This window comes from Medicago sativa, chromosome 7 (assembly GCF_051527215.1).
Source record: "Medicago sativa cultivar Bolivia chromosome 7, Bolivia_mono, whole genome shotgun sequence".
In the NCBI taxonomy this organism is placed as follows: domain Eukaryota; kingdom Viridiplantae; phylum Streptophyta; class Magnoliopsida; order Fabales; family Fabaceae; genus Medicago; species Medicago sativa.
In genome coordinates this window covers 82,057,626-82,085,398 of record NC_140755.1, presented here as the reverse complement: position 1 = coordinate 82,085,398, position 27,773 = coordinate 82,057,626, and the positions used below count along the sequence as shown (strand labels likewise).

The following is a 27,773-nucleotide window of genomic DNA, read 5'->3' as shown; positions in this document are numbered from 1 at the left end:
CATGTATTTATAAATCAATTACATTCAGCTCAAGTCTAAAACATCCCCCAAAAGCAATTAAGTTTTGATCAATAGAACATAAGTCAAATATCCATAAAACACCTCAACTAAAGCCCTAACACTTAAGTTTGAAGTTGGGAAACGAACCATAAGTTTTTGGACTAACTTGGGATTAGTTATGCTAAGTTTTCTTAAATTTTGCTAAAGACCCACTTGGACTATTTTTATCATAACTCAAAATCTACAAATCTTTTCCACTCCAAACCAAGGCCATTAGAAAGCTAACTCAATTATCTACAACTTTTATGTTTACACCGAAAGCTAATTCAAAACAGAAACGGGCGAAAAAGTGAGTGTTTTCCAGTTTTGACTGACAGGAAATCGGGGCCCGATTTCGGCAGTTCGGGGCCCGATTTTTGTCGAACCAAAGCTGAAAAATCAGCTCAGAATTCGGGGCCCGATTTTGGCAGTTCGGGGCCCGATTTTGGACATTCACAGCTTACGGGAAAGACCAGTTTTCACTCCAAAAACCCAATTTTTGATCCCTCAATCACCCAAAATGAATTAGAACAATGTTTACAGGTTTAGTATACATCATAGGGGTAAAACAACCTATATTCATACAATTAAACAACATGTTTTATCATAAATTATCATCTAACATAACCTCTCAAACCCTAAACTCAAGAACAACAATTTCATCAATTTTCAAATTATATATCAAGATTATTGAAAGGAATCCCACCCTTACCTTAATTCAGCAACACCAAACGACAAGCTACCGCAATCGATTCCTTCCTAGCTCTCTCTTTGCCTCTTCTAGGTTTTCTCTCCAAAAGCAGGTTTTCTTCTAATGTTTTCACGTGAAAATGTTTCTCTCCCTTTTTCTTTCTTTTTACTTCAAAAATATCTCTCTTTTCTTTTCTCACCCAACTCCCTTAATTTCTATTAATTTCCACTTAATTCCCATTAACCAAAAATAAATACTATTTCTATAATATTTCTATTTCTCATATTATTTCTATCAAATAATAACAACATTCATTTAAATAATACACAACCCCAATATTCATATAATAAAATTGCATCATAACATATTTCATATAAAAATCATATAAAACATATATTTCACATAAAATCATTTATATAGCAATTAAAGTCATATATAAAATATTCACACATCTACTAAAATATTAGAATAAAAATGGGGCGTTACACCGGCGACGTTATCAACCGTAGCTGGGGATACCAGAGGTACTTCCACCCCATTCTCAATCATAGTTGCATCATACTTGTAAGGGATTGCCTTTGTAGAGGCATAAGATACCGGACCAGGCAACCTGATCACTAAGGGTTCAACATTCCTTGTCCGAGATGCACTTTCAACCGGAGAGTCATGGAACACTGGCACAATCACACAAACATCACTGGCAATCAAGTGTTTATCATCCCTTAGGCTCTGTATATCATCTTGCACCACACAACAACCCATAGGATTTTGAAGACATTCTGAACAAGAAGCATGATCGCGTTTGAACAAAGAAGCCTGACAAAGTTTGACATGTAGCAGTACCAAGGGAGTAGCAACATTACGGACATCCAGCATGGGGGGCCTCTCTAGGAACAGGAACTCTTTCGAAAGCCTCGATCATGTTAACAGCACCATGATTTGGAAGTGGGTTGTCAAGAACATGAGGAACACTATTTTCAAAAGTCAACCGTCCTCTGTCTATCATATCTTTTACAACATATTTCAGAGCATAGCAACCTTCCACGTCGTGGCCCTGAGCGCCTTAATGGAATTCGCATGTGAGATCCTGTCGGAACTTGGGAGGCAATGGTGCAGGCGGAAGCTTGCCTGGTCTGGTGACGCAGTGGCCTTTAGCGAGTAGAGTTGGGAGCAGATCAGCATACCGCATTGGTATTGGTGGGAAATAAGTCTTGGGCCGAGGACCCTGTTGTTGCTGCTGTTGCTGTTGAGCAGGAGGCTGCTGTTGTACCTGCTGGGCAATGGCGTTAACGGGCACTGGCGGTTGACCCTGTCGCAGAGGATATTGCTGGTAGAATGGTGGGAAGAAAGGATGTTGAGAGTACTGCATATATTGGTTGGGCAGGGGTAACTGAGCAGTAGCTGTAGACTGGTTACCAGACACCATCCCTACTTCGGATTCTTTCTTCTTATGGTGGCCATTACCATACTTCTTAGGTGCACTAGCTGAAGATCCCCCCTTTCAAGAACAATGATACCCTCTCTGACAGCCTCCTCTAGACGAGTTCCCATAGTAACCATATTGGAGAAATTATTCGGAGCAGAGACTATCATTCTTTCAACATATTCTTTCTTCAAAGTTTTCAGGAATGTCTGTGTTAGCTCTTCCTCATCAAGCCGAGGAGAAACACGGGCAGCTGCCCCTCTCCATCTCTGAGCATATTCACAGAAGGTTTCATCTGACTTCTGAGACAAAGACTTAAGAGAGTCCCTATTTGGCTTCAAGCGGGTGTTAAACTCATAATGATTTTCAAAAGCAGCAGCAAGCTCCTCAAAAGTATGGATATTGTCTTTGCTCAAACCAGTGTACCAGTCTGCCGCATCTTCCATCAAGCTATCCTGGAAGCAGTGGATCATCAGCGCATCATTATCTACGTAGTTGGCCATCTTTCGGACGTACCGAATGACATGGCTATGTGGACAAGAAGTTTCATTGTATTTGTCAAAATCTGGCACTTTGAATTTCTTAGGAATCTCAAATCGGGATACTAGGCATAGATCACGAGCCTTAGCAGAAACACCGTTCCCACGGCTAGCCTTAACCTCTCGGAGTTCTCCAGCTAGCTCTCTCAACTGTTGTCTCATAGTCTCCATTATAGGGTCTTGTCCACGCGGAGTGTCAACATCAATTACCTGTTGCACAGTGTGTACAATAGGATCGGTAACAATAGTAGTCACTTGAGGCATAGAAGTAGGTGTAGAAGTAAAAGTTGTCACATGAATCTGTCCTTGATTGCCAATACCAGAAATACCAGCCGCAGTATTAGGAGCATAGAAAGCTGAGAGTCCATAAGGGCGTCCATTGGGCATAACAAACCGAGCATCAGACATCACAGTAGACAGTGGAATAGATGGAATCACTTCAGTGGAAGCCGGGACAGATGTGGCTGGTTGTTCTTGTGCAGCCATCATGGTAGACATAGCGTCATGAGCCTTAGCCAAGTCTTCTTTCATAGCAGCCAATTCGGCACGGAGCTGAGCATTCTCTTCTTCAAAGTTAGTCATGTTTCTTCTCTTGTACAATCTTGTTTGATGAACTCTATCTAGTTGGTAAACCTTGCGAGCACGAGCCACTTTTCAGACTGCGGCGGAAAAAACCAGGAGGCAATGGGCACGAGAGAAGTCTTTTGTGACCAATGAATGCATATGATGCATGAGATGTGTTAATGCGCAAAAAGACTCTTTTGTGTGTTATCGAAGGGTTTTAGACAAATTAGAAACTTGTAAGCATTACTAAACAACTGAAACACCAAAACCAGACAAGACAAACAAGCATTACAGAGTCTTACAAGGTAATTCCCTTTGAAATACTAAGCCAAGGGATAGACTTTGAACTGTAAAACAACATAAACAACTGGAAATAACAATAGGAAAAAGAAATCCTCAAGCATAGGAAGTGGAAGCATCATCCTCAGATTCGGACTCATAGCTGCAGTATCGGGCATAGAAGTTACGGGCCCCCCTAGCCCTCTTGGAGTCCCTCATAAGCAACCTATATTTTTCTTCAATTTCCTTCCTAGCTTTAGCCAACTCTTTCTTCAGTGTCAACACCTCATGAGTCTTTTGTTCGTCTTTTCCATCCAAAGTCATGATCAAGTTCTCAGCCTCATAGTATCTAGTCCTCCACTGATGCTTCTCTTGGCTCTCCATAGCTAGGTGCTCCTGATACATCTCCTGAGTAGGTGGGAGTAGAGGCAAAGGCATGGTTGGAATAGATGCAGACACATGTCTCATGGCGGGGTAAGGCATACCAATCTTCTCAGCTTGATTTATCACCCACTGTGTATAGGCCTCATGAGCAACACCGGATCTCACACCCATATGCTTCACCTCTTTCTTTCGAAGCTTAGACCAAGCTTCCATGAAATCTTCTCTTATTCCTGTGGGTGCATTGGAGTAGTGAAAGAAGTAAGGAGATGTAGCAAGATTGATGGGCTTTTCTTTCATCGGGAAACCAAATTGTCGCAAGGTGAGCTCCGGGTTATAGTTGATTCCACCCCGGGTACCAAGAAGAGGTACATTAAGAAACTTCCCACCACCGAAGATAATTTCTTTGACTCTAGCAGCGGGAGTGAGCCAAACCACTTCATTAGGGGTGAGAGCCATGATCCTTTGTGAAATAGTCCAATTTTCTGGATTATCATGGAAAGACTTCGGAATGTGCGAAATAAACCACCTATGGAGGAGAGATACACAACAAAGAATGTATCAACGGCCCTTGCCGGATCGATCGTGAATAGCATGGTATGTGTCAGCTAGCAAAGTAGGAACCGGATTCTTGGAGTGGAAGATCATAATAGCATTCATGTCCACGAAGCCATCAAGATTCGGAAAGAGAATAAGCCCATAGATGAGGAGTGCAAGAATAGCTTCAAGAGTGTCTTGACAAGTGGTTTTGAGGTTGGCTTTCTCAAGTAGATACTCCAAAGTGAACCCTCGGATGTGAGCCTTAGTGACAAGATTCTTGGAAACATCGGAAGTCTTGAGATAGAGATCTTTAGCAATGACCAATGGAGTAGGAGGATTCTCAAGTCCCGCGAAGGGTACCCCCTTAGCAATAGATAAATCCATCAAGCAAGAATAAGCCTCGAGTGTGGGCACTAACTGAAAGTCAGGAAAAGTGAATCACCGATAGTCCCGATCATAGAATTGTACTAGAGTGTGCACAAGCTTCTCATCCACATTAGTCTGGAGAATAGTAAGTAAAGCCCCGTAACGATGTCGGAAACCAGTCGGATCCTCGATCTTGAGTGCCAAATCTCTCAAACTAGCCAAATCCACTTCCTTGAACTTGTAGGACTTAGTCTTCCCCATTCCTACAATGTTTACAAATTCAATTTGTCTAAGCCCTTCGATAAATGCATGGAAAAAGTTTATGCATGTATGCATGTATGCATGATTATGTTCAAGTACGGAGAAAACATGGAGGGTTGAGTTTCAAAGTCAAGGAGTCAAGGGTGGACACGGTGTCCGGTGAAACTAGGGCTTTGGATAATAGTAACCGGGTTCTAAAAAGGTTCCCAAGTTGCAACCTCTCCGACGTATATCATGGTGTCACGAGACAAACACTCGCTCCATGATTATCCGTAAGAAGGTCTAACTTGAGTGTAGTATCGCGTGACGACTAAAACTCGAGACAACACTCGGTTTAGCCTCCGCACTACATCCTAGAAAATGGTCATGGATGGGTTCGGTTATCTACGGTTCATAGCGTCATAGAACAATTAGAAGTAAAGTGCCTAAACGCGACAACACGCGCCGACAACATCACCCCCAAAATGCCTCAGCTATGTGGGATTGATCGCATAATCCAATACACGAGGCAACCCTCGGAATGAATTGTCGATTATATCCCTCCTAAATCCTAAGTTCACTCAGCCCGGGTGTAGGACTTTTGATATTCTCACCCCACACGTTTGCAAGAATTTAAACATTTATTCACATAGGAAAGCAAGTAAAAGAAACAAGTAAAAACAAAGCGCAAGCGTGGAAATAAAGACTAGGCGTAACTCTCGAATCTCCCCAGTGAAGTCGCCGGCTGTTTTATCTTGGTTTTCGGGTGTCAAACATTGATTACGTTTGAACCTTTTTAACCTTTGATATCTTATTTTTTCTTGGGAAGGGAAAAAATAAGCAAAACCCTTGAGAATCGAGGTCAGTTGTTTTCGCTACGGGAAGGTGTTAGGCACCCATAACGACTATAGTATCCTATAGGAACCGTCTTTATTTTCTACGCGCGCGCTTTATTTTTAAATGCTATTTGAAAAATGATATTTACACCTAAAGTTTGCTAAGTGAAGAATTGGAGGGAGAAGAAAGTGTTTGAATTTTTATTTTATTTGAATTGAAGGAATTTTGATTCCTTGCCTACGTACCCTTTTAAGGGATCAAATCCACCGTAGTTCTCTTCCAAAAAATGTTTTTGTTTTTGTTGGTTGATTTTAAGTTTGAAAATTGGAATTTTGAAGAATGGAGATTGAGAGGCCTTAAAGGCATGAGATTTAAGAAAAAAAAGTGGGGTTTGATTAGTTATTTTTAGAAAAAGTCAAGTATGATTAATTTTCATTGAAATTTGATTAAGAAAATAAAAGGAAAATCAATGGGATTTTGATCCCAAAGTTTATTTAGAAAATGATTTGAGTGATATTGTTCATATTTTTTTTGAAAATGATTTTTTCTAAGTGTAAATCCTAGGCATTCATCTAAACATTCAATCCTAAACATACATCTAAACATGCATAACCTAAGCATATATCTAAAGATATCCATGTGATGTGTGTGCATGTGTCGGTGCTTGTGTCGGTGTACATCATTAGAGTCCATTGTCCATTTACATCATTGGCCTAGATACATGCTATGGTCTTGCGAGAATTTAAAACATAAAGGAAATTACAAAATCTCTAAGTTTTAGCATGAGAATTAAAGTGCAAGAAATGGAGCCAAGATTGAATGACGGAATATGCTTATGGAATGTATGAGACATGAAACACAAGAAAATGGTTAGTAGCACATGATAATATAAAGAGAAATAAGGCAAGAAAAATACTATAGCAAAAGCATGGAAACTAACACAAAATAAAACCAAAACAAGTGCAAAATATGACTAAAAATTCACCCATGGAATGCAAGAAACACATAGCTTATAACTCTCATAGTTCAATGCATTTTTCAAAGGTACATACTCAGTTTTTAAAAATGAGAATTAAAGCCACATGATGAACCCTACATTTTCAAGTGAACTTAGACACATTTGCATTATTTATTTATAGACATAACTTGCAAAGCAAGTAACTAATCAAGATTCACACTCATGCAACAAAATTATATACAAATAGTAGCTAAAAATTCCAAGAATCACATAACATGTACCTCAAACAATTATCAAGGATTTGAAAAGGAATTAGACAATTTTTGTAAAATTTTTCACATAAAATCAAGAAATAAAGCAAGAAAATGTACTAATATTTTTTTATTAAGATTTTCAGTAAACAAATTGCATAAAAACATCACAAAATTGACAAGAAACATACACAAATCTTTATAGAATTTTTAAGGGATTTTTGAGCTTAAGAACATATAAAACTTCACAAATTTTAACAAAATAGTAAACAATCAATAAGAAAATACCACACATATTTTTAACCAAGACTTAACACATAACAACATCACAAAATGTTAAGAAAATGATCAAGAACATATAGAAAATTTTTAGGGATTTTTTATGAAAAATTTTAGACAGATAGGGGTGTAATTAGCAAGAAATAGCACAAACACACTAGAGGGGGGGGGGGGGTGTGCAAAGCAAAACGTACACAGGCATGGCAGAAAGGGCTTAGGGAGAGAGCGGGCCGGTCCTGGGACGGGTCAACCCGGTTCATGGCCATATATATAGGTCTGAACCGGTTTTAACTCATTTTCTCCCAATCCTTCTCTCTCTAAGGTTTTCTAGAGTGAGAAGCTCTCTTCTCCACTCTTTCTTCTCCGATGAGTTCCTCTTCTCCGGCGCGGTGGCCGACCACCGTGAGGTGGTGGCACCACCGCGTCGGAATTTTTTTTCGCTCGGATTCAAATTTTTTTATAGTTTTAAACATCCATTTTCATGCTTATTACGGATCCGAGCTTAGTTTTTCGAAATAAGGTACCGATCGGAGTAGATCTAACTTTGAAGTTTGAGAAACAATTTGAACACAATATATGAAGAGAGGAAAAGAAAAGACGGTTACCTTGTGATTCCGGTCCGATTTCCTCCTTACCGTCGCGTTTCCAGCTGTAGCGCCCTTCCCTCACGCGGTTCCGGTATACTTCCTCCGTTTTTTGGTCCGATCTGCTCCAAATCCAGTGTGGTTCCCTTGTTTCCGTGGCTGTTCCGGTTCGGTTTGGCACTATTGGTGTTGAACGGCGACGAACAGTGATGGATTATGATGATTTGTGGTTGTTGTAGTTAGTTAGGGTGGCTGGAAAAATTTGTTGTGGAGGTTAGAGTGGTGGTTTAGTGATGAATGTTCAAGAAAGTTCTTGAATATTCATGAGATTTTTGTGGTTTTGATCTGTTTTGATGGAGAGAGAAAAAATGAAAGTGTTTGTGATGATGTGTAACAGAATGAATAGTGAATCTGATGACTTGGCCTGTGACTGGGCTTTTATAGGTGATGTGTATGATGACTGGACCAATGAGAAAATGCCAAGTGTCCCTGGACCTGTAACTAACTTTTGGACAAATCTGCAAAAAAACTGAATTAAAAGGACTAAAATGCAAAATGACAAAAAGGATTAAAATGTAATTAAAATAAAATTGGTAAAAAAATGTAATTTGAAAATAACGTAAAGTGAAACGATTAAAAACAACAAAACGGACTAAAATGAACCAATTACTTAAACGAGGTACTTTAAAGTAACCTCTCTCTGCCAGAGTTTCGTGTGAAAAGACCAAAATGCCCCTAGGGACTAAAACGACTCAAAACGACTCAGATGCAATTTTAAAGTGGTTTTAACAGGGAAATAAAGCAAGAGTTTATACAAGCAAATTAAAAGACTCAGAGACAATTTCTAGGGATTAAACAGGGTTTTAACACAGGAAATGACTGAAATGCCCCTAGGGGCTAAACTGACTCAAAGACTTCACATGTGATTTTTGAAATGGATTTTAACATGGAATTGAAGCAAGTACTTATACAAACCAATTTGAAAGGACTCAAACAATTTTCAAAGACTGAAATGAGTTTGAATGCAGGAAATGACCAAAATACCCTGTTTCATGAATTTTGCAAATAACATTGAAATAAGAGGCGGAGAAAGATGCAATTGATCAGAGACATATCAAATGACTTGAAATATAAGAAAAGAAGAGTTGAGCTAGTATTTTTAGGTCCAAAATTAGGGTATAACATAACTTACTTACAAAGTGGATGCCATGTCAAATAAAATGTCCACATGACGTAGGCCCAATCACCATTTTGTTTGCACTTATGTTAATAGATTTTGAATTCTGCTCTTTACCCAAATAGATTTGCTCATTCCTAAAGTAAATGATCAAAATGTCCTTGAGTGAGTTAACTCCCGCAGCATGAGTTAACTCACGCTATGGCAAATCTCATTCACTCTCAGCATGAGTTAACTCACGCTAGTGCAAATCTCAGCGTGAGTTAACTCACGAACTCACGCTAGTGTAAATCCTGTGTAAATCTCTGCGTGACTTAACTCACGTAGCGTGAGTTAACTCACGCAAATATAACACTAGCGTGAGTTAACTCACGCAGGGGCATTTTGGTCATTTACTTTGGGAATGAGCAAATCCATTTGGGTAAAGAGCAGAATTCATAGATTTTTAACGTTGAGGACTAATATTGCAAATGGATGAAACACATAGGACTAAAATAACTATTAAAAATAAATTAAAACAATAAATTTACGGGTAAGATTAAAAAAAGGAATTGATTTATAAATTTTATGTAGAAAAAGTTCTTTTTTTAAGTTTCAATGTGTTGAATACACAAATCTTAAAAAAAAAAAAAAAAAAAAAAAATTCTTTTGACTTCTAAACAAGTGCCATTGTTAGCATTTCCCTAAATTTAAAATGTCATAATTTTATAGGGACCAAAAACATATTTAACAAAAAAGAAATGGTATGAATCATTCAGTTCTATGAATAAAATTTAGGGTTAAATATGTTTTTGGTCCCTATAAATATATCAATTTTTTGTTTTAGTCACTCTAAAAAATTTCTTCAACTTTTAGTCCCTATAAAATTTCCAGTCACTACTTTTAAGTTTACTTTTGTAATTTTTTATGAAATTGTGCAAAAATATGTAGAATATTGTAAAAATCTCGCTAAAAAAAAGTAGAATTTTTTAACAAAACATAAATTAAATATGAATTTTTAACCGCCAAGAATATAAAAATTCATGTTTTGTTAAAAAAAATCTAGTTTTTTTTTTAGAAATTTTTATAATATTATAAATTTTTATATAAAATTTTATTAAAAAAAGGCTTAATTGATCATTTAGTCCCGAAACTTATTTCTTGTTAAAAAAAAGGCATATTTGATCAAAATTTGATTTAGTGTTGTTTAGGTTTTACATTTCTTCAAAAGTTGTATCTGGGTTGCCGAGTTGATTATTAGCGCTAGAGTTGAATTGGGTTGGTTTGTTTATGTTTATTTTTCTAGTTGATTTAGCGCTCGAGTGTTTTGCTTTCTGGATTTTTGAGATGAATTTGAGTGTTTGATATTTGATTTTCTGGGTTTAAAGATGAAGATGGATGAATGTGTATGATGATTATGACGAAGGTGAAGAAAATGAAGAAATGTAAGAAAGTATTATTTGTTGGTGATACACATTATGATATAATAAACATGTGTTATCCAACGGCTCTCTTTTAAAACAAAAGATCAAACAATTAAAGTTATAAAAATCAAGGTCTACGATGAAACCACTTATAATGTTGGTCCATGTTAAAGTTAACAGAAGGAACCACTTATAACGTTGGTCCATGTTAAAGTAAACAGAAGCGGGCCAAATTGACTAATGGAGGTATATTTGAGGGACCGGAAAAAAAAAATTAGAGTTATGGGACCAAATTGAAAACAAGAAATAAGTTAGATGACCAAATGATCAATTAAACCTAAAAAAATGAATTATACATATGAGTTTACTTAAAAGGAGAGACCAAAAGTGAAGATGAAAAACTTTTGGAGGACTCAAAGTCGAAGAAAAGTTTTAAAAGAACTAAAACGAAAAGTTTACATATTTATAAAGATCAAAAACATATTTAACCTTAAATTTTAACGAAGCTTTTTGTTCATTCACAATTGTAACTAATCTAAAACATTCTTGAAAGAATGAAAGTATACTCTCAATTTCGGTGCTTCAAAAATATACTAGAGTGGATTAGAAATATACATATAATCTCTTATTTTTCTTTATTTTGAATTATACTATTTATTTTTTGATAAAAGGTCAAAAACATATTGATAAGAAAAAAGAGTACAAAAATTTGGGAGACCAAGCTCAACTGCCTGATGTAACGCCCTATTTCTATTAAAGCGATAAAACACGCGAATATAACAAATATTCAAGAAATAGACGCTACGTCTCAAGAAAAACCAAAATTCATCATACATATATAAAACATCTCAACAATCACAGCGGATACAATTCATATATCTCCAACTTATACATGTCATGGTCAAAAATACATCATCATATAAAAATTCTCCAAGTCCCAACAAGTGGACAAATCTCAGCAAAATAAGACAAATCCGACAATAAACACAAGACACGACGATCCTAATCAGAGCCTAAACCTACGACTCCGACCGACAGCGGAGATAGCTCCCGCTATCCAAGCACTCACCGAAAGTGACTACTCCTGCACAGCGTCTACCCATCCATACAGACAGGTAGGCGGTCAAAATCACTGGAGGTTAGCATTACATTAATCATAATCAATACAAACAACTAGGCATATATGTATATCATTTCAATTCTTCACTTAATAACATGAGTAATTAACCTCCACATATTCATTCACATAACATTTCCGAATAACACAAGTATATGCGTTCATCACACATACATCAACCACACCTTCATTACATTCATCATTAAATGCAACATTCAAGACTCATGCTATAATGGTATGCGCCTAACTCGACACATATATGCATGTGGTACCAAATCTCCTCAAGGTCGTCACCCATAATGCAACAAAAACATCATTATCAAGCTATAGTCAACGACAATATGGATATACATCCGACACGACATATGATGCATGAACATATGACTCACTCCACTATGCATATGTTCACAACAATTCATCGGCTATATTCAACGGCTATCATCAACATTCAACTTTATCATAAAGTTCAACAACTCCATTCAATACAACACATGATAACAAACATCATATTCTTCACTTAACAATCATTCAAACATCTTCTTACAATCATACCAAACTATCCTTAGAGGATTCATAAAGCATTCGGCTCGTAAAACCATTTTCATCAAAGTTCGTCTCTAACTTCACCATTTTAAAATAATTGAAGCTTTTGAATCAAAACCAAGTAAACAAGATTCAATGCCTCAACTAAGTATATCTCTAGACCACATATAAGTGCAGTAGAGCATACAATTGCGTTTCACCGGCTAAACACGACGAATGCATGAAATTCCCAAAGTTCGTCTCTCTTTGTCATTTTTGCAAAAGAATCCCATTTTCAAAGCAAAACATGCTAAGACTTGATGAAACCAATCACAACCATTTTTACAAATCACATAAACATTATACAACCTTAATCCTACTTCAATTTCCGAAGAAAACGAGTTTTCGGAAAAAATCGACGTTTTGGACCATTTTTCAAAAGTTAAGTGATTTTCACAAATCCAAGTCCAATTTGATTCAAATGAAGTTACAGTAGGATCAAGTGTACAAACAGTGGTTAAACAAGTCAAAAGAAACATTTTAGGAAGTTCGGATTGGTCCACAAGTGCACGAAACGAAAACTCAAAAGTGGCTGAACCTATGCAGGTTCGTTTAAGCGAAGGGCTGGTTCGCTTGAGCGAACTGAAGTCAGAACCTACATGTTGGTTCGCTTACGTGTTCGCTTGGCGTTCGCTTAAGCGAACTATCATAGTTCTGCAGCAAAATTGTTACGGGTTCCACCCTTTTTCACCCCAAAATCCCAATTTTGATCATTCCAAACCCCAAAACTTAATCCCAAAGGTGTTTATAGGTCATATATACTTCAAAACACTTAAACATGTATACAACTTACAATCACAACATCAATTCATCAAAATTCACCAATTCACCAAAACTCTCACAACTTTCAACAACAACAACAACAAATCACCTCATAATTCACCAAATCATGATACCCAATGCATCAATTCAACAACAACACATCTAACAACAACAACAACATATGATCATGAATTTATCCACAATTTAACAACTACCACATCATTCATCATCAATATCACTCAAGAACATGTCATATGCATATAAGCCCATTTTGACATACAAATTCAACAACAACAACACAATTATTACCCAATTCATGTACATAATCATGTCATTAAAATTAAGCACGAATTTCTACATCTAAAATCAAATTAACCACTTAACCACAATTATGCAAAGAATTAGGGTAGAAATTAAACTACTAGATTATGATTAAAGTCTAACCCCCTTACCTTAATTCTTCACAATCAACACTAAGGCTTCACTTTAGCTCCCAAAGCTTGAATCTCTAGCCTCCTTTAGCCCTCTCTAGATCTTCCTCTTCAACCCTTATCTTCTCTCTATCTCTATCTCTTCTCAATTGTGAAAATGTTGGTAAAATCCTATTTTCTCTACAAACTAAAGTTTATATAGGTTTCACCTAATTAGGCTCAACTCACAAATTTCTAATGGGCCTAACCCATTTCTATTCTAACCTAAAATGTTACTACTCACTTAACGGTAAAATGTAATAATAACGGTCACTTACCGGTAATAAAATAAATTACTACAACTCCCTAGCACTTAGTAAAATAACAACTCTCACTAAGCACTAAAATAATCCTCATCAAAATTACTAAATTATCCCTACTCTCAAAATGACCAAAATACCCCTAAGTCCAAAATGACTAAAATACCCTTCTAACACCGAATTCTACAATTCTCGACCAAAAATACACACAGAGGTAAATAATCACATAAGAGCACATATAACACACATAAATAAATAATAAAATAAATCTAACGAAAAATCGGGCTGTTACACCTGAGATTCACATTCAATCCATAAACTTCTCCAACCCAGCTCCTTTGCCTTCTCAATTGCATCAATAAAGGGTCTGAGATGTTGAGCTTAATTCTATCAATAATGGGTCTGAGATATTGAGCTTTTGGCTTCCCCTTTAACAAAGGAATTCCAAATAAGTGAAAGGTAAACAACCTTGGGTAAAACCAGTCAGAAAGACTAACAGATTTAACCTAAAATGAGAAACAGATCCCGAAAGGTAAGCATGCTTATGAATTATACTATTATGATCAAATAAATATTATAGATTTCAATCATTGTCTTGAAGTGTAAATGACATTCAAGATTATTTTTAAAAAAAAGAATAATTTGGGGAAAGGAGAAATTTTATTAATAATAGTGGCACTAATGGCCAAATTACAATTGTCCCGAGTAGGATTCAAATTGTGTCCTTTACGATTTTAAAGTTAAACTCTGACCACTAAACTAACACCACTTAAACAATGTTCAAGAATGTTACTGTGATTATACAAGGATGCTTGAATGTTAAATGATTAATTATCCAAATTGACCTTGTAATATACGTGAAATTTGAAAAATAACATTGTCTTCCTATTATTTACCTCCTATTTTTTTGTGTAGACCTAAGTTTAGAAAAGAGATCTAGAGGTTTTCATGATTTTTTTACAGACATGTTTAGGACATTAAAATATGATTTTACACATGAAAATAGAATATTTCAACATGGAACATTATGAATTAACGTCCTAAACATTACATCGCGGATATTAAATTGTTAGTTTTTGAACTACATCACAAATCTTCGTAAACATTCATCAAAAAAAAAATTATTCTTTAAGCAATCCATCTTGAATGTTTTAATACTATTTTTTTTTTTTTACTTCTTTAGGAACAGTATCACAAAAATATTCATAAACAACTATCAATAAAAAATATTAGGATTTGGGCAGTCCTACATAGATGATGCATGAATGTTGCTTTACTTTCTATGCAAATTTTTCGACTATCACATCTTTCTCATGTCTGAATCGAACCTAATTTTTAAAACAGCTTTGAAAAATTATCTCTTTATATTGCTTGTAAGACACATAAATCCCCTTTGAATCACTACCAAAAAAAAAAAATATCCCCTTTGAATAAGCATATGATATAAATTAGGAAAAGATTATCCAGATGGGAAGGTGGCATTTAATTCTATCTGGGAAATTCTTCTGAATTTTTTAGTCTAGTATGCGTTTGTTTAAACAAGTAATCGGAATCAACATAAAGATTACCTCATATTTAAGCAATTAATCTTCAAATCTAAGCAATAAATCTTCAGAAGTCGATTATATACATGCACACACAATTTGGGTTAAATAATTATCAAAGAGTTTGGTGAAAAGAAAATGGTCAAAGAGTTAGCTTAACTACGGGATGAGCTAATGTTGTAGGCTCATAGAGTTTTAAGGTCCCGTTCAACATTTAATAAATGTTAGTGACGGGTTGGTTAGAACGGTTTCCCATTAGATATGAAAAAGTGGATGTTGAGCAACTATAAATGAGAGTATTCATAAACCTGATGTATTAGTAAGATGTAATGTATAATTCAAAAAAAAAAAGTAAGATGTAATGTACAGTTCACTTATGTGGTTGTTTTAATTTCCAACCTGATAATCATGGAACTCCTCTTCTTTAAAAAAAAATAAAAAATCATGGAACTCCTCTTATGATTTGTAAGTTTGTAACACCCCAATTTTCAACATTGTTGTATTTTTTCATCCCAACGACTAAATATTAACTTTTGGATAAAGCATTCATAATCCTCTCTTGATTAAAATCACAAGAAATGGTTTCTTTCAAAAGACTTCTCCAAAAACGACATCACTCTCATTTTTCATTTCCATTCTTGTGCCCCATTAGATCATTCCGTAGTTTCCTCTTTCCCGCAATTGAACAAGGGAAATACACATTGACGAGGTAAAAATACTCCACCATATCCTTTTTCACACGAAGACCTTTTTTTTTAAGAAGGTAAACTAGCCTACTCAAATTGACACATGAGAGAATCAAACTTGGAACATTGAGGAAGAACACACTCCAAGAACATAAATCAACACCATCAGAGCAATCCAAATGGGTTTTCCACACAAAGACTTTGAAAACTATCTCCATCCACCTTCTTTCTTTTAACGACAAAATTTATTAATAATCAAATCTTTGTACAAGATGAACAGACAGACAATCTTAAACTACATAGCAAAGGACGTCATATATAAGCGGATCACCCAAAAGAAAATTCATACAACGTACATTAAATACCAATAAAGATACGACTTCACTGAAGCCTACCACCAACACCAATAAAAAACAAACCTCAAAACTCAAAGCCAACACCAAAACCTAGCTAAACCCCCACAAACTAGTAGAAACCAAAACTTGAGTCAAACTCTCAAACTCCATTGCGAATGACCACATAAATAAAATTCAAACACCTATTGCCTACTACTCACAGCAAACCCCTCCAAAAATCATCAAACCTGACAAAACCCCTAAGAACATCACCTCATCTTCTCATCACCACAACTGAGCCCAATTAAACACCCAAAAATAAGTTGTTCCACCACTCATTCAAACTCTACCATCAATCAACCTTCGGTCTGTCGTAGAAGACACCAAAACAAGTCTAAAAAACTTAAGTCAATAAGAAAATAGAGCTCATATCCACCTTAAATTTATCTCCATCTACTCCTTATATTTAACTTTAACAAGTTCATCAACCCCAAACAATAGTCATGCCACCTGACATGCCTTGAGAAGGCTTGACATACCAATTGGGATTTTTATTCCCCCATAAATTCACAATCTCACAATCTTCAATCATCTCTCTCTCTCTCTCTTCGTTTCTTGTACTTGCCTCAAACGTATTTGTTACAATAAGTTTGGAGAGTTTCTTTCTCTTGGAGTGATTGCCCCATCCTCTCTTTTTTAATGACATGATGATCTTCATTGTTCACATGTACAGTATTATTCTGCTATGTTTTTTTTTTTTCCATCTTGATCCCTATGCTTTGCCTTCTTGAAATGTTGACTGCAGTCCTTCCATACCCGTTTTTTGTTTGCACCTTCCCATATCGTGTTTGCAACTTCAAGGTCATGGTTCTACCAAAATCTTTTATTGTATTTCTCTAAGTCATCCATCGATAAAGATTCACAACATAAAATTGAGCCTCCTAAGAAATGTGAACTTTTCATGAAGATTTAGTCAATGTCAAACTGATTTAAACAAGATAAGACAAATATATATATAGCCACTGAAGAAAAAAAAAACACACACACATATATGAGTATGTTGATAAAAAACAATTAATACAATTAAAAATTTAAAAGAAATTTATAAAAAGAGACCAAGAAAAAACTTAAAAAGATTTTATATTTAGAGATGGATGTAATCATAATGATTCGAATTTCAAAAGAAACTTTTTGGGAAGAATAATATTTGTACAACTATTTTAGTGACAATTTTAAGACAATCATTTCTACGTTTTTTTTTGTTGGAAGAAAAACAATAGAGAGAAAGTGAAAGAGAGAGTAAAAACACGATAGAAATATAAAAGAGTTGCCTAACAAATGATTATAAAATGATTGTATAAATATCGTTGCTCTTTTCTTATAGGAATTTCAAAAGAATTTTAAGTATTCCCTCATAAAAAATAATTTAAAGTATTAGTTTTTCTTATAAAAATTTTATTAATTTCCTAACTTATTTACTTTTATAGTAACAATAAGTCCCATAAATTTAACTCGGTTAGTTGAAACATCTTTATATCTAATCCAAAGGTACATTTGCAAACAATACTAACAAAACCCTAAAACTAGCTTATTTGGCGCTAAACACATTTTGCCCCACCTAACCACACTTAATGCGGGCCTACTTGGTTAATCTGGTGCCCTCCTCTTCCAAATTTGAATTTCAAATTCCCTTCAACTTATTGTTTGCATCGTAAATAACATGCATTTACTCTCATCTAGCATTTTGTCTCCCACGTTACTTTTTCTTAATTTTCCAACAAAGCAGAACTTATCTCTCTTCAAGTCCATCTTTTATTTACCCTTCCATCTGTCTTTCTCTGAATTTTCTTCCTCTCTCTTCTTCCTTCCTCATCCCCTCCCTTCACCGGCGGTGAACTCGGCGGCAGGTCCATGGCTCTGAGTCTCGACGTTTGTAACGAGGACCTAACACAACACATAGGGTTATTCTTCGCACATCCCGCTGGAAAATCTATTTCTCTCACCGATCCACGCACATCTCGCCGACTCCGCAACTGCCGCCACAACTACAAATGACCTTCGTAACTGTCACCGGTAACTCACTTTCTCCCACCGATTCATGTTCATATCGATTGTGTGAATTTTGCTAATTTCAAATTTGACATTAGGGTTTGAAAATCGTTGATTTTGATATGTGATTGTGTGAATTACAGCTTTTTCTTCATTGTTAGAATAGTTTTTGTTCTTTTTTTCATTGTTAGTTGTTGTATTTTCGTTTCTTTCTCTGTGTTTCAGTCTCAATTCAATACCGTGTGCAAGAGCCCTGTGCAATTTTCATTTAAATTTTAGTGCCCTTTTTTCACTAAAACTAACCGTGCAAAAACAATAGCAGCAGTTGCAATTTAACACAGGAATCATATATAAAATTATTGTTGTTTTTGTTCTTTTTTTCATTGCTTTCTGTCAATTCTTCTTGACGTGCCATTTTTTTTGAAATTATTTAGAACTTCATTTAAGTTTTTCGAATAGTAGGAATTGCTCAAACAAGATGATAAAAAAGGTATGAATCTGATCTTTGATTCAGTTATATACCTTTTCCCTTTTTAATTCACTCTACCTAGCTTCAAGCTTTTGTTTTGTGGTCCTGACAGCTGTGATCTTTGAGTTTTAGGGGTTGAATCTGATGCAATCAGAAAGTATTGTAGTTTGGATTGAGTGCAGAGGGATGCTTTTGATGTTGGACGGTGTTCAGCAGTATATTCACAGAGAGAATTTACTGTCCTGACAGCAATATGAGAGCCAGGTGAATTTACTATTCTCTCCAGAAAAAGTTTTGTTAGTTTGGATAGATAAATTAGACTCCTGGCTTAAAGCTTTTAAATAGATGGTTATTTGATTTTAATAGTTTCTGACAATAACTATTTCCTTCAGAGAGTGCATTGGAAAACCTAATTGTGAAGCCTTCTTACTTTTCTGACGATTCGGTTTCCACCATTGAGGTAAGTCTTAGATGTGCTTATCGTATGGTATCATATCATTCTCTGTGATTTTGAGAGCAACTAAATAGGATATTTTTCTTTGATTTTGACATTGTGAAATTATCAAATTTGAAGGCTACAATGTCAAATAGCTATGGGTAAGTGATGACCGTAAGTCATTTTCTAAAAACTATCAATCTCTTATTGTAGAGGTTGAATAGCTTCAAGGACTATTTAACATTTTTGTATAATGAATCTGTGATTCTCTTTTTTGTCATTTGAGTTAAAATATTTGGTTAGTATTTGAAAGCTATATGTTCTTTTAAATGCACTAAGTTAATATTGGACCGCATTTGTGTGATCATAAGCAAAAATTTTATGTTGTCTTGAAAGCCATTTCAGAATTGTTTAATATTTTTGCTTTTTTTATTTCTTAAAATATAGACTTCTGCATTATTTTCTATGTATTTCCTTCAATTTAATAGGATTTGGCTGATGTTCTTTATAATATTTTTAGCATGTAAAGTGTTCTTTTTTTCACTATGATCTTTTCATGATATGAGCCTAATTTACTTCCTTCAGTTTTGGTTGTTGGGTTAATCTACAGCCTATGGAGAGAGTGAAGAATATGATGCTTTTGAAATGATTAAAATTGAAAAGTATGAATTACTAAAAAATTGAATCCTGCTCAAAGTGGTTATAAATTCATTGCAACCGATCAAACTTTGATTAGTTATGCATCTGTCCATTTTGTTCTTGCAAGCATTCTTCTCAAATCAAGCCATCTTGATTTGCATTGAAAATTAAAGAACCATGTATTGTTTGCTTCTGTTGATTTTCAATATTTGCTTTGTGGTGCAATAAGCTAACTAGCATTGTATGATCTATCATTTCTACATGTTATTGATTTCATACTTTCTGAAAGTTTTACCTCATCAAATTATATGATAGCAATTTTTTTTTTCATGAATTGACTTTGGTAGCATATGCAAATCTTATTGCAACCCACATAACATACATCTTGGAGTTAGTGTGGAATGTTACTTTTTAAAAATTGCAGATGTAGGAATAAAATGGCATAATTACATCTTGGATTTGTTGATGTTGAAGTAAGATTTCACATTAAGTGTTTTTATCACACAAATATAACCGTCACATAGGGCATATATTGATAATTGATATAAGGTGTTGGGATCCCAAAGTTTGTATTCAAATAGGGTAGGTTATGTGGTCTTTTGTGGGGTTTGTCTCGGCTGTTTGGGAGTTCATGTTATTATGCAGTTCACTGCCTGCATTTCTGTTATTGTGTCATTCTGTACCAGTTTTGCTGCTATGTGTGGTCTGGGCCTGTGGCTATCTTGCAATATTTATTATTCTAATTCTGAAAATATACATTAATTTGATTTTCACTCTGAAAACTTCTAGCAGATGGCAAAAGAGATCATGTTATATTTTAGAGAAATCATATAGACTTAATGGCAAGTGTTTTGTGTCTGTCTTTTAGTTAGTTAACGATGTTTTCTCCCCTTATTCTGTTATCTCTTAGATGTTACAATTTTGATGCTTTCTTTATCTTAATATGTACTTGCAATTTCTTATCAATTGATGGAAATGTGACTGCATAATATATTTAGTGTAGTTACAGTAAAGGGTATGAATATGAACTAGCATGGTATGTGTAGTTACAGTAAGATTTTGGGGGTGTTGTTACGTAGTTTTGTTCACAGTTCCAATTTCTTTTTATATAGTCTTGGTGTGCAATGTAGCCTGGAGGGTGCTGTTAACAACTTCTGTTTGTTCCTGCAAAGGTCTGTTGTGGACAACCCAGGTCTGTGTTAGCGCAACCTGCTGCTGTTGGGGGAGTAGGTGATGTTCATGGTTGGGTTCTTTAGTTTTGTGCAGCCTGCTGCCATTGGGGGTGTATTGTTGTTAATGGAATCAATTAGTCACCAATTATATAATGTTGATTCTATTTGCACTTGCAAAATTTTGATTAAGTTTAGATGATTGCAATGAAGAGAACCAATTGTAATTTGGAACCATTGGTAGTAATTTTAATATGTGAAGGATTGGAAAGTGAATTTTAGATCCCTTTCACTGTCTAAATATTTTTGTATTAACTTTCATTTGTATCAACTAAATGATTTCATGCCATCTTCTACATCTTTATTATTTGAACTTGAAAAGTGCAATCACTGTTATAAGTATGTTGAGGAATGTATATTGATTTTTGGATATGCAGGGGATCTTTTAGTTACTTTTGATTTATTTCTTCTTCGATTTGAAGTCCACGTGCGACATAGTGAAATAAAGAAGCATTGAAATTGTAAATTAAAGTAATTGACATTTGAAGCTAATTATGATATAAAGAAAAATAAGGCCTACACATGCCGGTAAATAAGGCCTATATATTATCAAAAACACTGTAAAGTTCAGACACGTCGATACCGATAATAATTTAAGAAAATGGTATAATTCATTATAATCTTATGTGTCGATGTCGTGTTGATATCGGACATGATACATATCTGACATTGGGACACGCCAAATATGAGAAGTATTTGTGCTTCATAGAAAGCACTAGAAAAGCATGTAAAATGTTTAACCTCTTCTTTTTTTGACAAATACTGAAAAGCATATATTATAGTCAAAATGACCCGTGCGGCAGCACGGGTGAAAAGTCTAGTTACATAATATATCTAAGGATTGGGTTTAACCTCCGAATACTGGTGAGATTTAGCATGGGAAAGGTTAGTTGTTTCCCACCATGGGAAAGTTGTTTTTAACGGTTAGATCAAGCGAAGAATATAGTTTAATCATAGACCCTCAACACAATATTTTTTTTACATCATTCTCTACCACTATTCACTTTCTCTTGCACGCATCTGAAATAAAAACCCAAATTTTCTAGTTCATCCAAATTTTTGTTTTAACCCATTCATATTGATTCATTCTTCTCCACCGTTCAACTTCAAAATCCATTCTTCTCTTTTCCCAATTTTTCAATTCTCAAACACAAAACAAATTATGCGTTCATTTGCAGAACCACTTCTATCCCAAACTCATATGGTTTCTATATGTTCCCAATCCAATACCCTACAATCTGGAAAATGGACAAAATCATAAATGTTCAAAATTTAACCATAAAGAACGCCATTGAACATGTACTGCAATATTTGATTAGTATTCAAAAACTGTAATTTCATTTTTATCTCCATTGATTTGTGGAGAATAAATAACCGTAGCTTTTGTCTGTGATTTGGGAATTAGATTTAGGAAAATAATTTGAAGTTTATTAGATTTAGGAAAATTGTTTGAAGCTTATTAGATTTAGGAAAATGGGTTGAATCTAGTTTGATTTTTGGACAATAGCCAACATTGTATGCTCTATGAATTTTGGGTTGGAGAAGACAGTGAAATGGTTTTTTCTTTCTGGGTATGTGAACAGGATCAATATGATGAACCTACAGAAAAAATCTAGTATTGACTGTCTACCATAAAACTATGCACATCATATGATCTGATGGTTAAAAAGCAACTTTCCCATGATGGGAAGCAACTAGCCTTTCCCAGGCTAAATCTCACCTCCGAATACTCCATTTGTTTCTTTTAAAAAGATGAATTCATAGTCGGATGAATTCATAGTCGTCAGATTATTTGAAAAAAAAGAGAAAAATACTTTTATACAGCTAAAGGATAATAATTACCATCATTTGTTGATTTAATTTTAGTATGTGGCTCCATATCTACCACATCTTAATCAGAATACCCAAGGACACGTGTCTTCTAATCTATCCGTCCCTCAAACCTACTCACTCCCTGGTTTTTGCATGTATTGTCCACCTCAATTCTTCCCATATCAAAAATATATTTATAGGAGCTATGTTTCCCCATTGAATCCACCAAATCAACAATACTAAAAACCTGATTCCCCTTCCAAATTCTCCTACTACTCTTAACTCACCAAATCTCATTTTTTTATTATAATCTTTGCACCCTTACATTCTTTTGTTCCCTTCTAGCTAGTTATTCTCCACAACAATGGTGACTGTGGAGGAGATTCGTAAGGCTCAACGTTCCAATGGCCCTGCCACTATCTTGGCTTTTGGCACTGCCACTCCTTCTCACTGTGTAACTCAAGCTGAATATCCTGATTACTACTTTCGTATCACCAACAGTGAGCACATGACTGATCTTAAGGAAAAATTCAAGCGCATGTGTATGTCTCTAAATCTTAACTTGCATGTATTATTTCATATAAACTTTTCTTATGATTTTAATGTTACATTTTTCATAGATTATAGCTGTTTTTGAGGAATTTTACCTATGAGAAACCGACACTTTTTGTTGTGAATTATCTAAAATTATCATAGCCAAAATTTCATGTTACATGTTGTGTCGCAATCTTTGATATTAGACACGTTGTGTCGCAGTCGTTGATATTGTAGATAATTTGTAGTTAACTTTTTGTGTGATTGCAATTTCATCATAGACTCAAAAACATTAGAAAAGTTTGTGTCACAAATTAGATTCCAATAACATTTTAAAAAAATCCGTAATCATTAGTATAATGATCATAATCATGTTACACTCCAGTTTTTAGTCATACTCATCATTGTCCTTTTCATGTCACAATTTTTGATATTGCATAAAATGAGTACATTTGAATGTAACTAATCTGATTGCTGTAAAAACATCAAAAACCTTGATGTAATGGTTACATTATAAAATCTCTTGTATTTTTCTTTTTGGACTTTTCTGAACTTTTTGCTTTTTTCAGGTGAGAAATCGATGATAAAGAAACGTTACATGCACATAACAGAAGAATTTCTGAAAGAGAATCCAAACATGTGTGCATACATGGCACCATCACTAGACGCAAGACAAGACTTAGTGGTAGTTGAAGTACCAAAACTAGGTAAAGATGCTGCAAAAAAAGCCATAGCTGAATGGGGTCAACCAAAATCCAAAATCACCCACGTCGTTTTCTGCACCACTTCTGGTGTAGACATGCCTGGTGCCGATTATCAACTCACCAAACTCTTAGGCCTAAAACCATCTGTCAAACGTCTCATGATGTATCAACAAGGTTGTTTCGCAGGCGGCACAGTTCTCCGCTTAGCGAAAGATCTTGCTGAGAATAACAAAAATGCAAGAGTTCTTGTTGTTTGTTCTGAAATCACCGCAGTTACTTTCCGTGGTCCGTCAGATACTCATTTAGATTCACTCGTTGGACAGGCGCTCTTCGGTGATGGAGCCGCAGCAATGATTATTGGTGCGGATCCAGATTTAACTGTTGAGCGTCCGATTTTTGAGATTGTCTCGGCTGCTCAGACTATTCTTCCTGATTCTGATGGCGCGATTGACGGACATCTCCGTGAAGTGGGGCTCACTTTTCATCTTTTGAAAGATGTTCCTGGGATTATCTCAAAGAATATTGAGAAGAGTTTGGTTGAAGCTTTTGCACCAATTGGAATAAGTGATTGGAATTCGATCTTTTGGGTTGCACATCCAGGTGGACCGGCTATTTTAGATCAGGTTGAAGAAAAACTCCGTCTTAAGGAGGAGAAACTCCGGTCCACTCGGCACGTGCTTAGTGAATATGGAAATATGTCGAGTGCTTGTGTTTTGTTTATTTTGGATGAAATGAGGAGGAGGTCTAAGGAGGAAGGAAAGATTACAACCGGTGAAGGGTTGGAATGGGGTGTTTTGTTTGGGTTTGGACCGGGTTTAACCGTTGAGACAGTTGTGCTTCATAGTGTTCCGGTTCAGGGTTGAATTTGATTGATAGATATGGGGAAATAAAATTTGCATGTTGCAATTAAGAACCGAGAACGAACTCTAAAGGCATTGCTCAAATAAAAGTTTGAGATAATATTGTGTTTTGATTACTATGATGATTTATTTATTTTTGAGAGGTTGTTACTATGATTTTAACTAGTCGTATAATGTAATGTTTTTTCTTTTTCTTTTTTTTGAAATTCATGTAATGTAATGTAAAATAATTAATGTTTTTGCAATGAAATTATTTCACTTAATGCATATATAATTTTTCAAATAATGCTAAACAATACAATTTTTAACAGACATTTTTCAACTTGCAGTATTTGATTAATTAAAAAGAATGTGCTGCAAGACGTGGGTTAGAAAGTTTGGTGTTGACACTCCTCACATTTTCTCACTACTTTTTATTTTATTTTTTTTGAAGGAAAAAAAAGAATACATCCGCTTTATTTTATCTGTTCTATAATATTATTTATAGTACTTGACCATTTTATCAAAACAATATGGTAAATATAGGCAAAAGAATGATGATATATTCAATTAACCGTTTTAACTATCGATGTATTTTTTCTTAAAAAAAAAAAAACTATCGATGTATTTTCGTTATAAAAAATGCAAAATAATAATTTGATGTGTTGCACATATATAACATTATTGAAAAATATTTTGTAGACACTTACACTTCCGGTTAGGGTTTTTTTTTTTTTTTAGGGAACTTCCGGTTAGGGTTGTTTACGTATGATTCGATTATGAGACAAAAAATCATCTGATTCAAATATTAAAATACTTGTCGTTCGATTTGGTTTTGATGTCTCTAAAAAATAAAAAATAAAATGAATTCAATTTAATGCAGTTTAATTTGGATCGGTTTTCAGTTGGTCCAAATTACACGAGCAATGTTATATCTCTAGAAAAATAACATCAAGAATTCTTCAAGAATAAAGAGCAACCAATCACAATGCACTATTTGCCACAATTCAATGAGGTGTGGCTGAAAAATAGGAAGTGAACAAATAAATCATGCAATTAAAATTTGTCAGCTGTGTCTTGAAAAATTCTTGATGCTATTTTTCTAGAGAAATATCATTTTCCAAATTACACTTATAAAAAATTATTGTAATACTTATATGTTATAAAACTAAAATTGGCTCCCTAAAAAAAAAATTAAAAATGGTTAGACTTTATGCAAGACATTCTTGCCATCAGACTCATATTTCGTAGTGTCAGACCATTTTTCTTAGCTATTCTACCAAGACTCCCGTGATTCAATATACTTTTGCCATGTCTATTATACAAGGCATTGGAGGAAGTATATATTTATGTAAAGTTTAACAAGGCATCTGTCATTATTTTAATCCTAATTTTTCTGCATTAGTGTTGAAATTGAAAAAAAAACGAGCGAGGTTGTTATTGTTTTACCAATCACGTATTTATTGAAAAAAACTTAAGTCTCGAGAGGCTTTCATATCATCTTAGAAATTTGAAGCCTAACACAATTCTAAAAAACCAGTTTTTGAGTAAGGATTGCCTCCACTTATATAAACACATGTTCAGACCATATTTTATCTGATGTGGGACTCTTTAACAGTACTAAAAGTTAAATAGCAAGTTGCAAATTTTTCATAGTTGCGGTTCGGTTCTAGATTTGTGGTTCAAAAACAAACTGAACCGATCAGTTCTGTTTACGGTGGCCCAAACACATCCAAAAAAATATTAGTTTTATGCAATTTTCAGTTATTTTGGATTGGTTTTAATTTGAACATCCCTACTTTCGGTTGACCACTTAAGATGGAAAAAATAGAGATTGCGATGTGATATGAAGAGTGATATAAAGAGAAACTCGAAGTATTTAAATTTTTTACTCGGTCTCACAATAATTGTCACTTTTAGAGTTTTCTTGTATATCAAAATAATTGTCACTTTTAAATATCAATGCAACATTTATTATTTTTCCACTAATGCATCTTTATTTATTGAATTTCACTTCTCTTAATCACTTCATTAACTACAACAAATAAGAATGTTCTGACGAATGATATTATATTCATCCTTAATTATAAGACTTTTTTTTGGCAAATCACGGGAATTAAGATTTTTTTTAAAAAAAAAGTTGGTTGTAGTATTAAATGTGTTAATTACTTTGTTTTTACAATCTTATCTTTTAAGAAAGAGAATTAGTTTATATTTTCAACATAGTATTTAGCATTGACGGAAGAAAAAGATATAAAATAAATAGAGTTATGTTAGTAAAGAAATAATTAATTTAGTTGAAAATATCAAAGGGTCTTCTAAAAATGAAAAAAAAAATTCTTAAAATGGTTTTATAACTAGTAACACGGGTAATAATAATTTAACCATCAACATTAACTCAATTAATCATTTCTTTAAGAATCACACAATTCAAAAACGACGATTAAATCAAAGAGAGAATATAAAAGTTGAGCCACAAGAGCAAATGTTTATTGTAATTTATACGGTATAAGAGTAGTTTATACAGTATAGTGTGTGTCTATATATATATATATATATATATATATATACGGTGTAGGAAGCCACGAGAGATGTGAGGAAGAGTCTAGTGTTTTGCGGTGAAGTAATCATTTTTCCAGAATTGACAGATTTGTGGAGGCAAAGATGCTGCTGTCTGTGTGCTTGTGAGTTGCGACGTGTTTGGAAGTGAATTTGTGAATGAGGTTGGTGATATAAACTCTCTTTCTGTCAAGCA

The 27,773-nt window shown here is 34.6% G+C and overlaps 1 protein-coding gene and 1 long non-coding RNA gene across 4 annotated transcripts; both read left to right on the top strand.

The window, feature by feature from the left end:
* Positions 1-18,083: 18,083 nt before the first annotated feature.
* LOC146909227 (uncharacterized) lies at positions 18,084-21,418 on the top strand. 3 transcript variants are annotated; one of them, XR_015018259.1, is made up of 5 exons: positions 18,084-18,380; positions 18,816-18,846; positions 18,958-19,089; positions 19,218-19,285; positions 21,013-21,418. It is a non-coding gene; the product is annotated as an uncharacterized LOC146909227 (long non-coding RNA). The 3 variants fall into 3 exon arrangements; XR_015018258.1 differs by having other exon boundaries at positions 18,791-18,846; XR_015018257.1 differs by lacking the exon at positions 18,816-18,846 and having other exon boundaries at positions 21,013-21,345.
* A 1,747-nt stretch (positions 21,419-23,165) lies between these two features.
* LOC146909226 (chalcone synthase) lies at positions 23,166-25,201 on the top strand. Its single transcript, XM_085724929.1, has 2 exons — positions 23,166-23,483; positions 24,045-25,201. Exons 1-2 carry the CDS (start codon positions 23,306-23,308, stop codon positions 25,040-25,042), a joined length of 1,176 nt encoding a protein of 391 aa, XP_085581055.1. The 5' UTR covers positions 23,166-23,305; the 3' UTR covers positions 25,043-25,201.
* Positions 25,202-27,773: the final 2,572 nt, after the last annotated feature.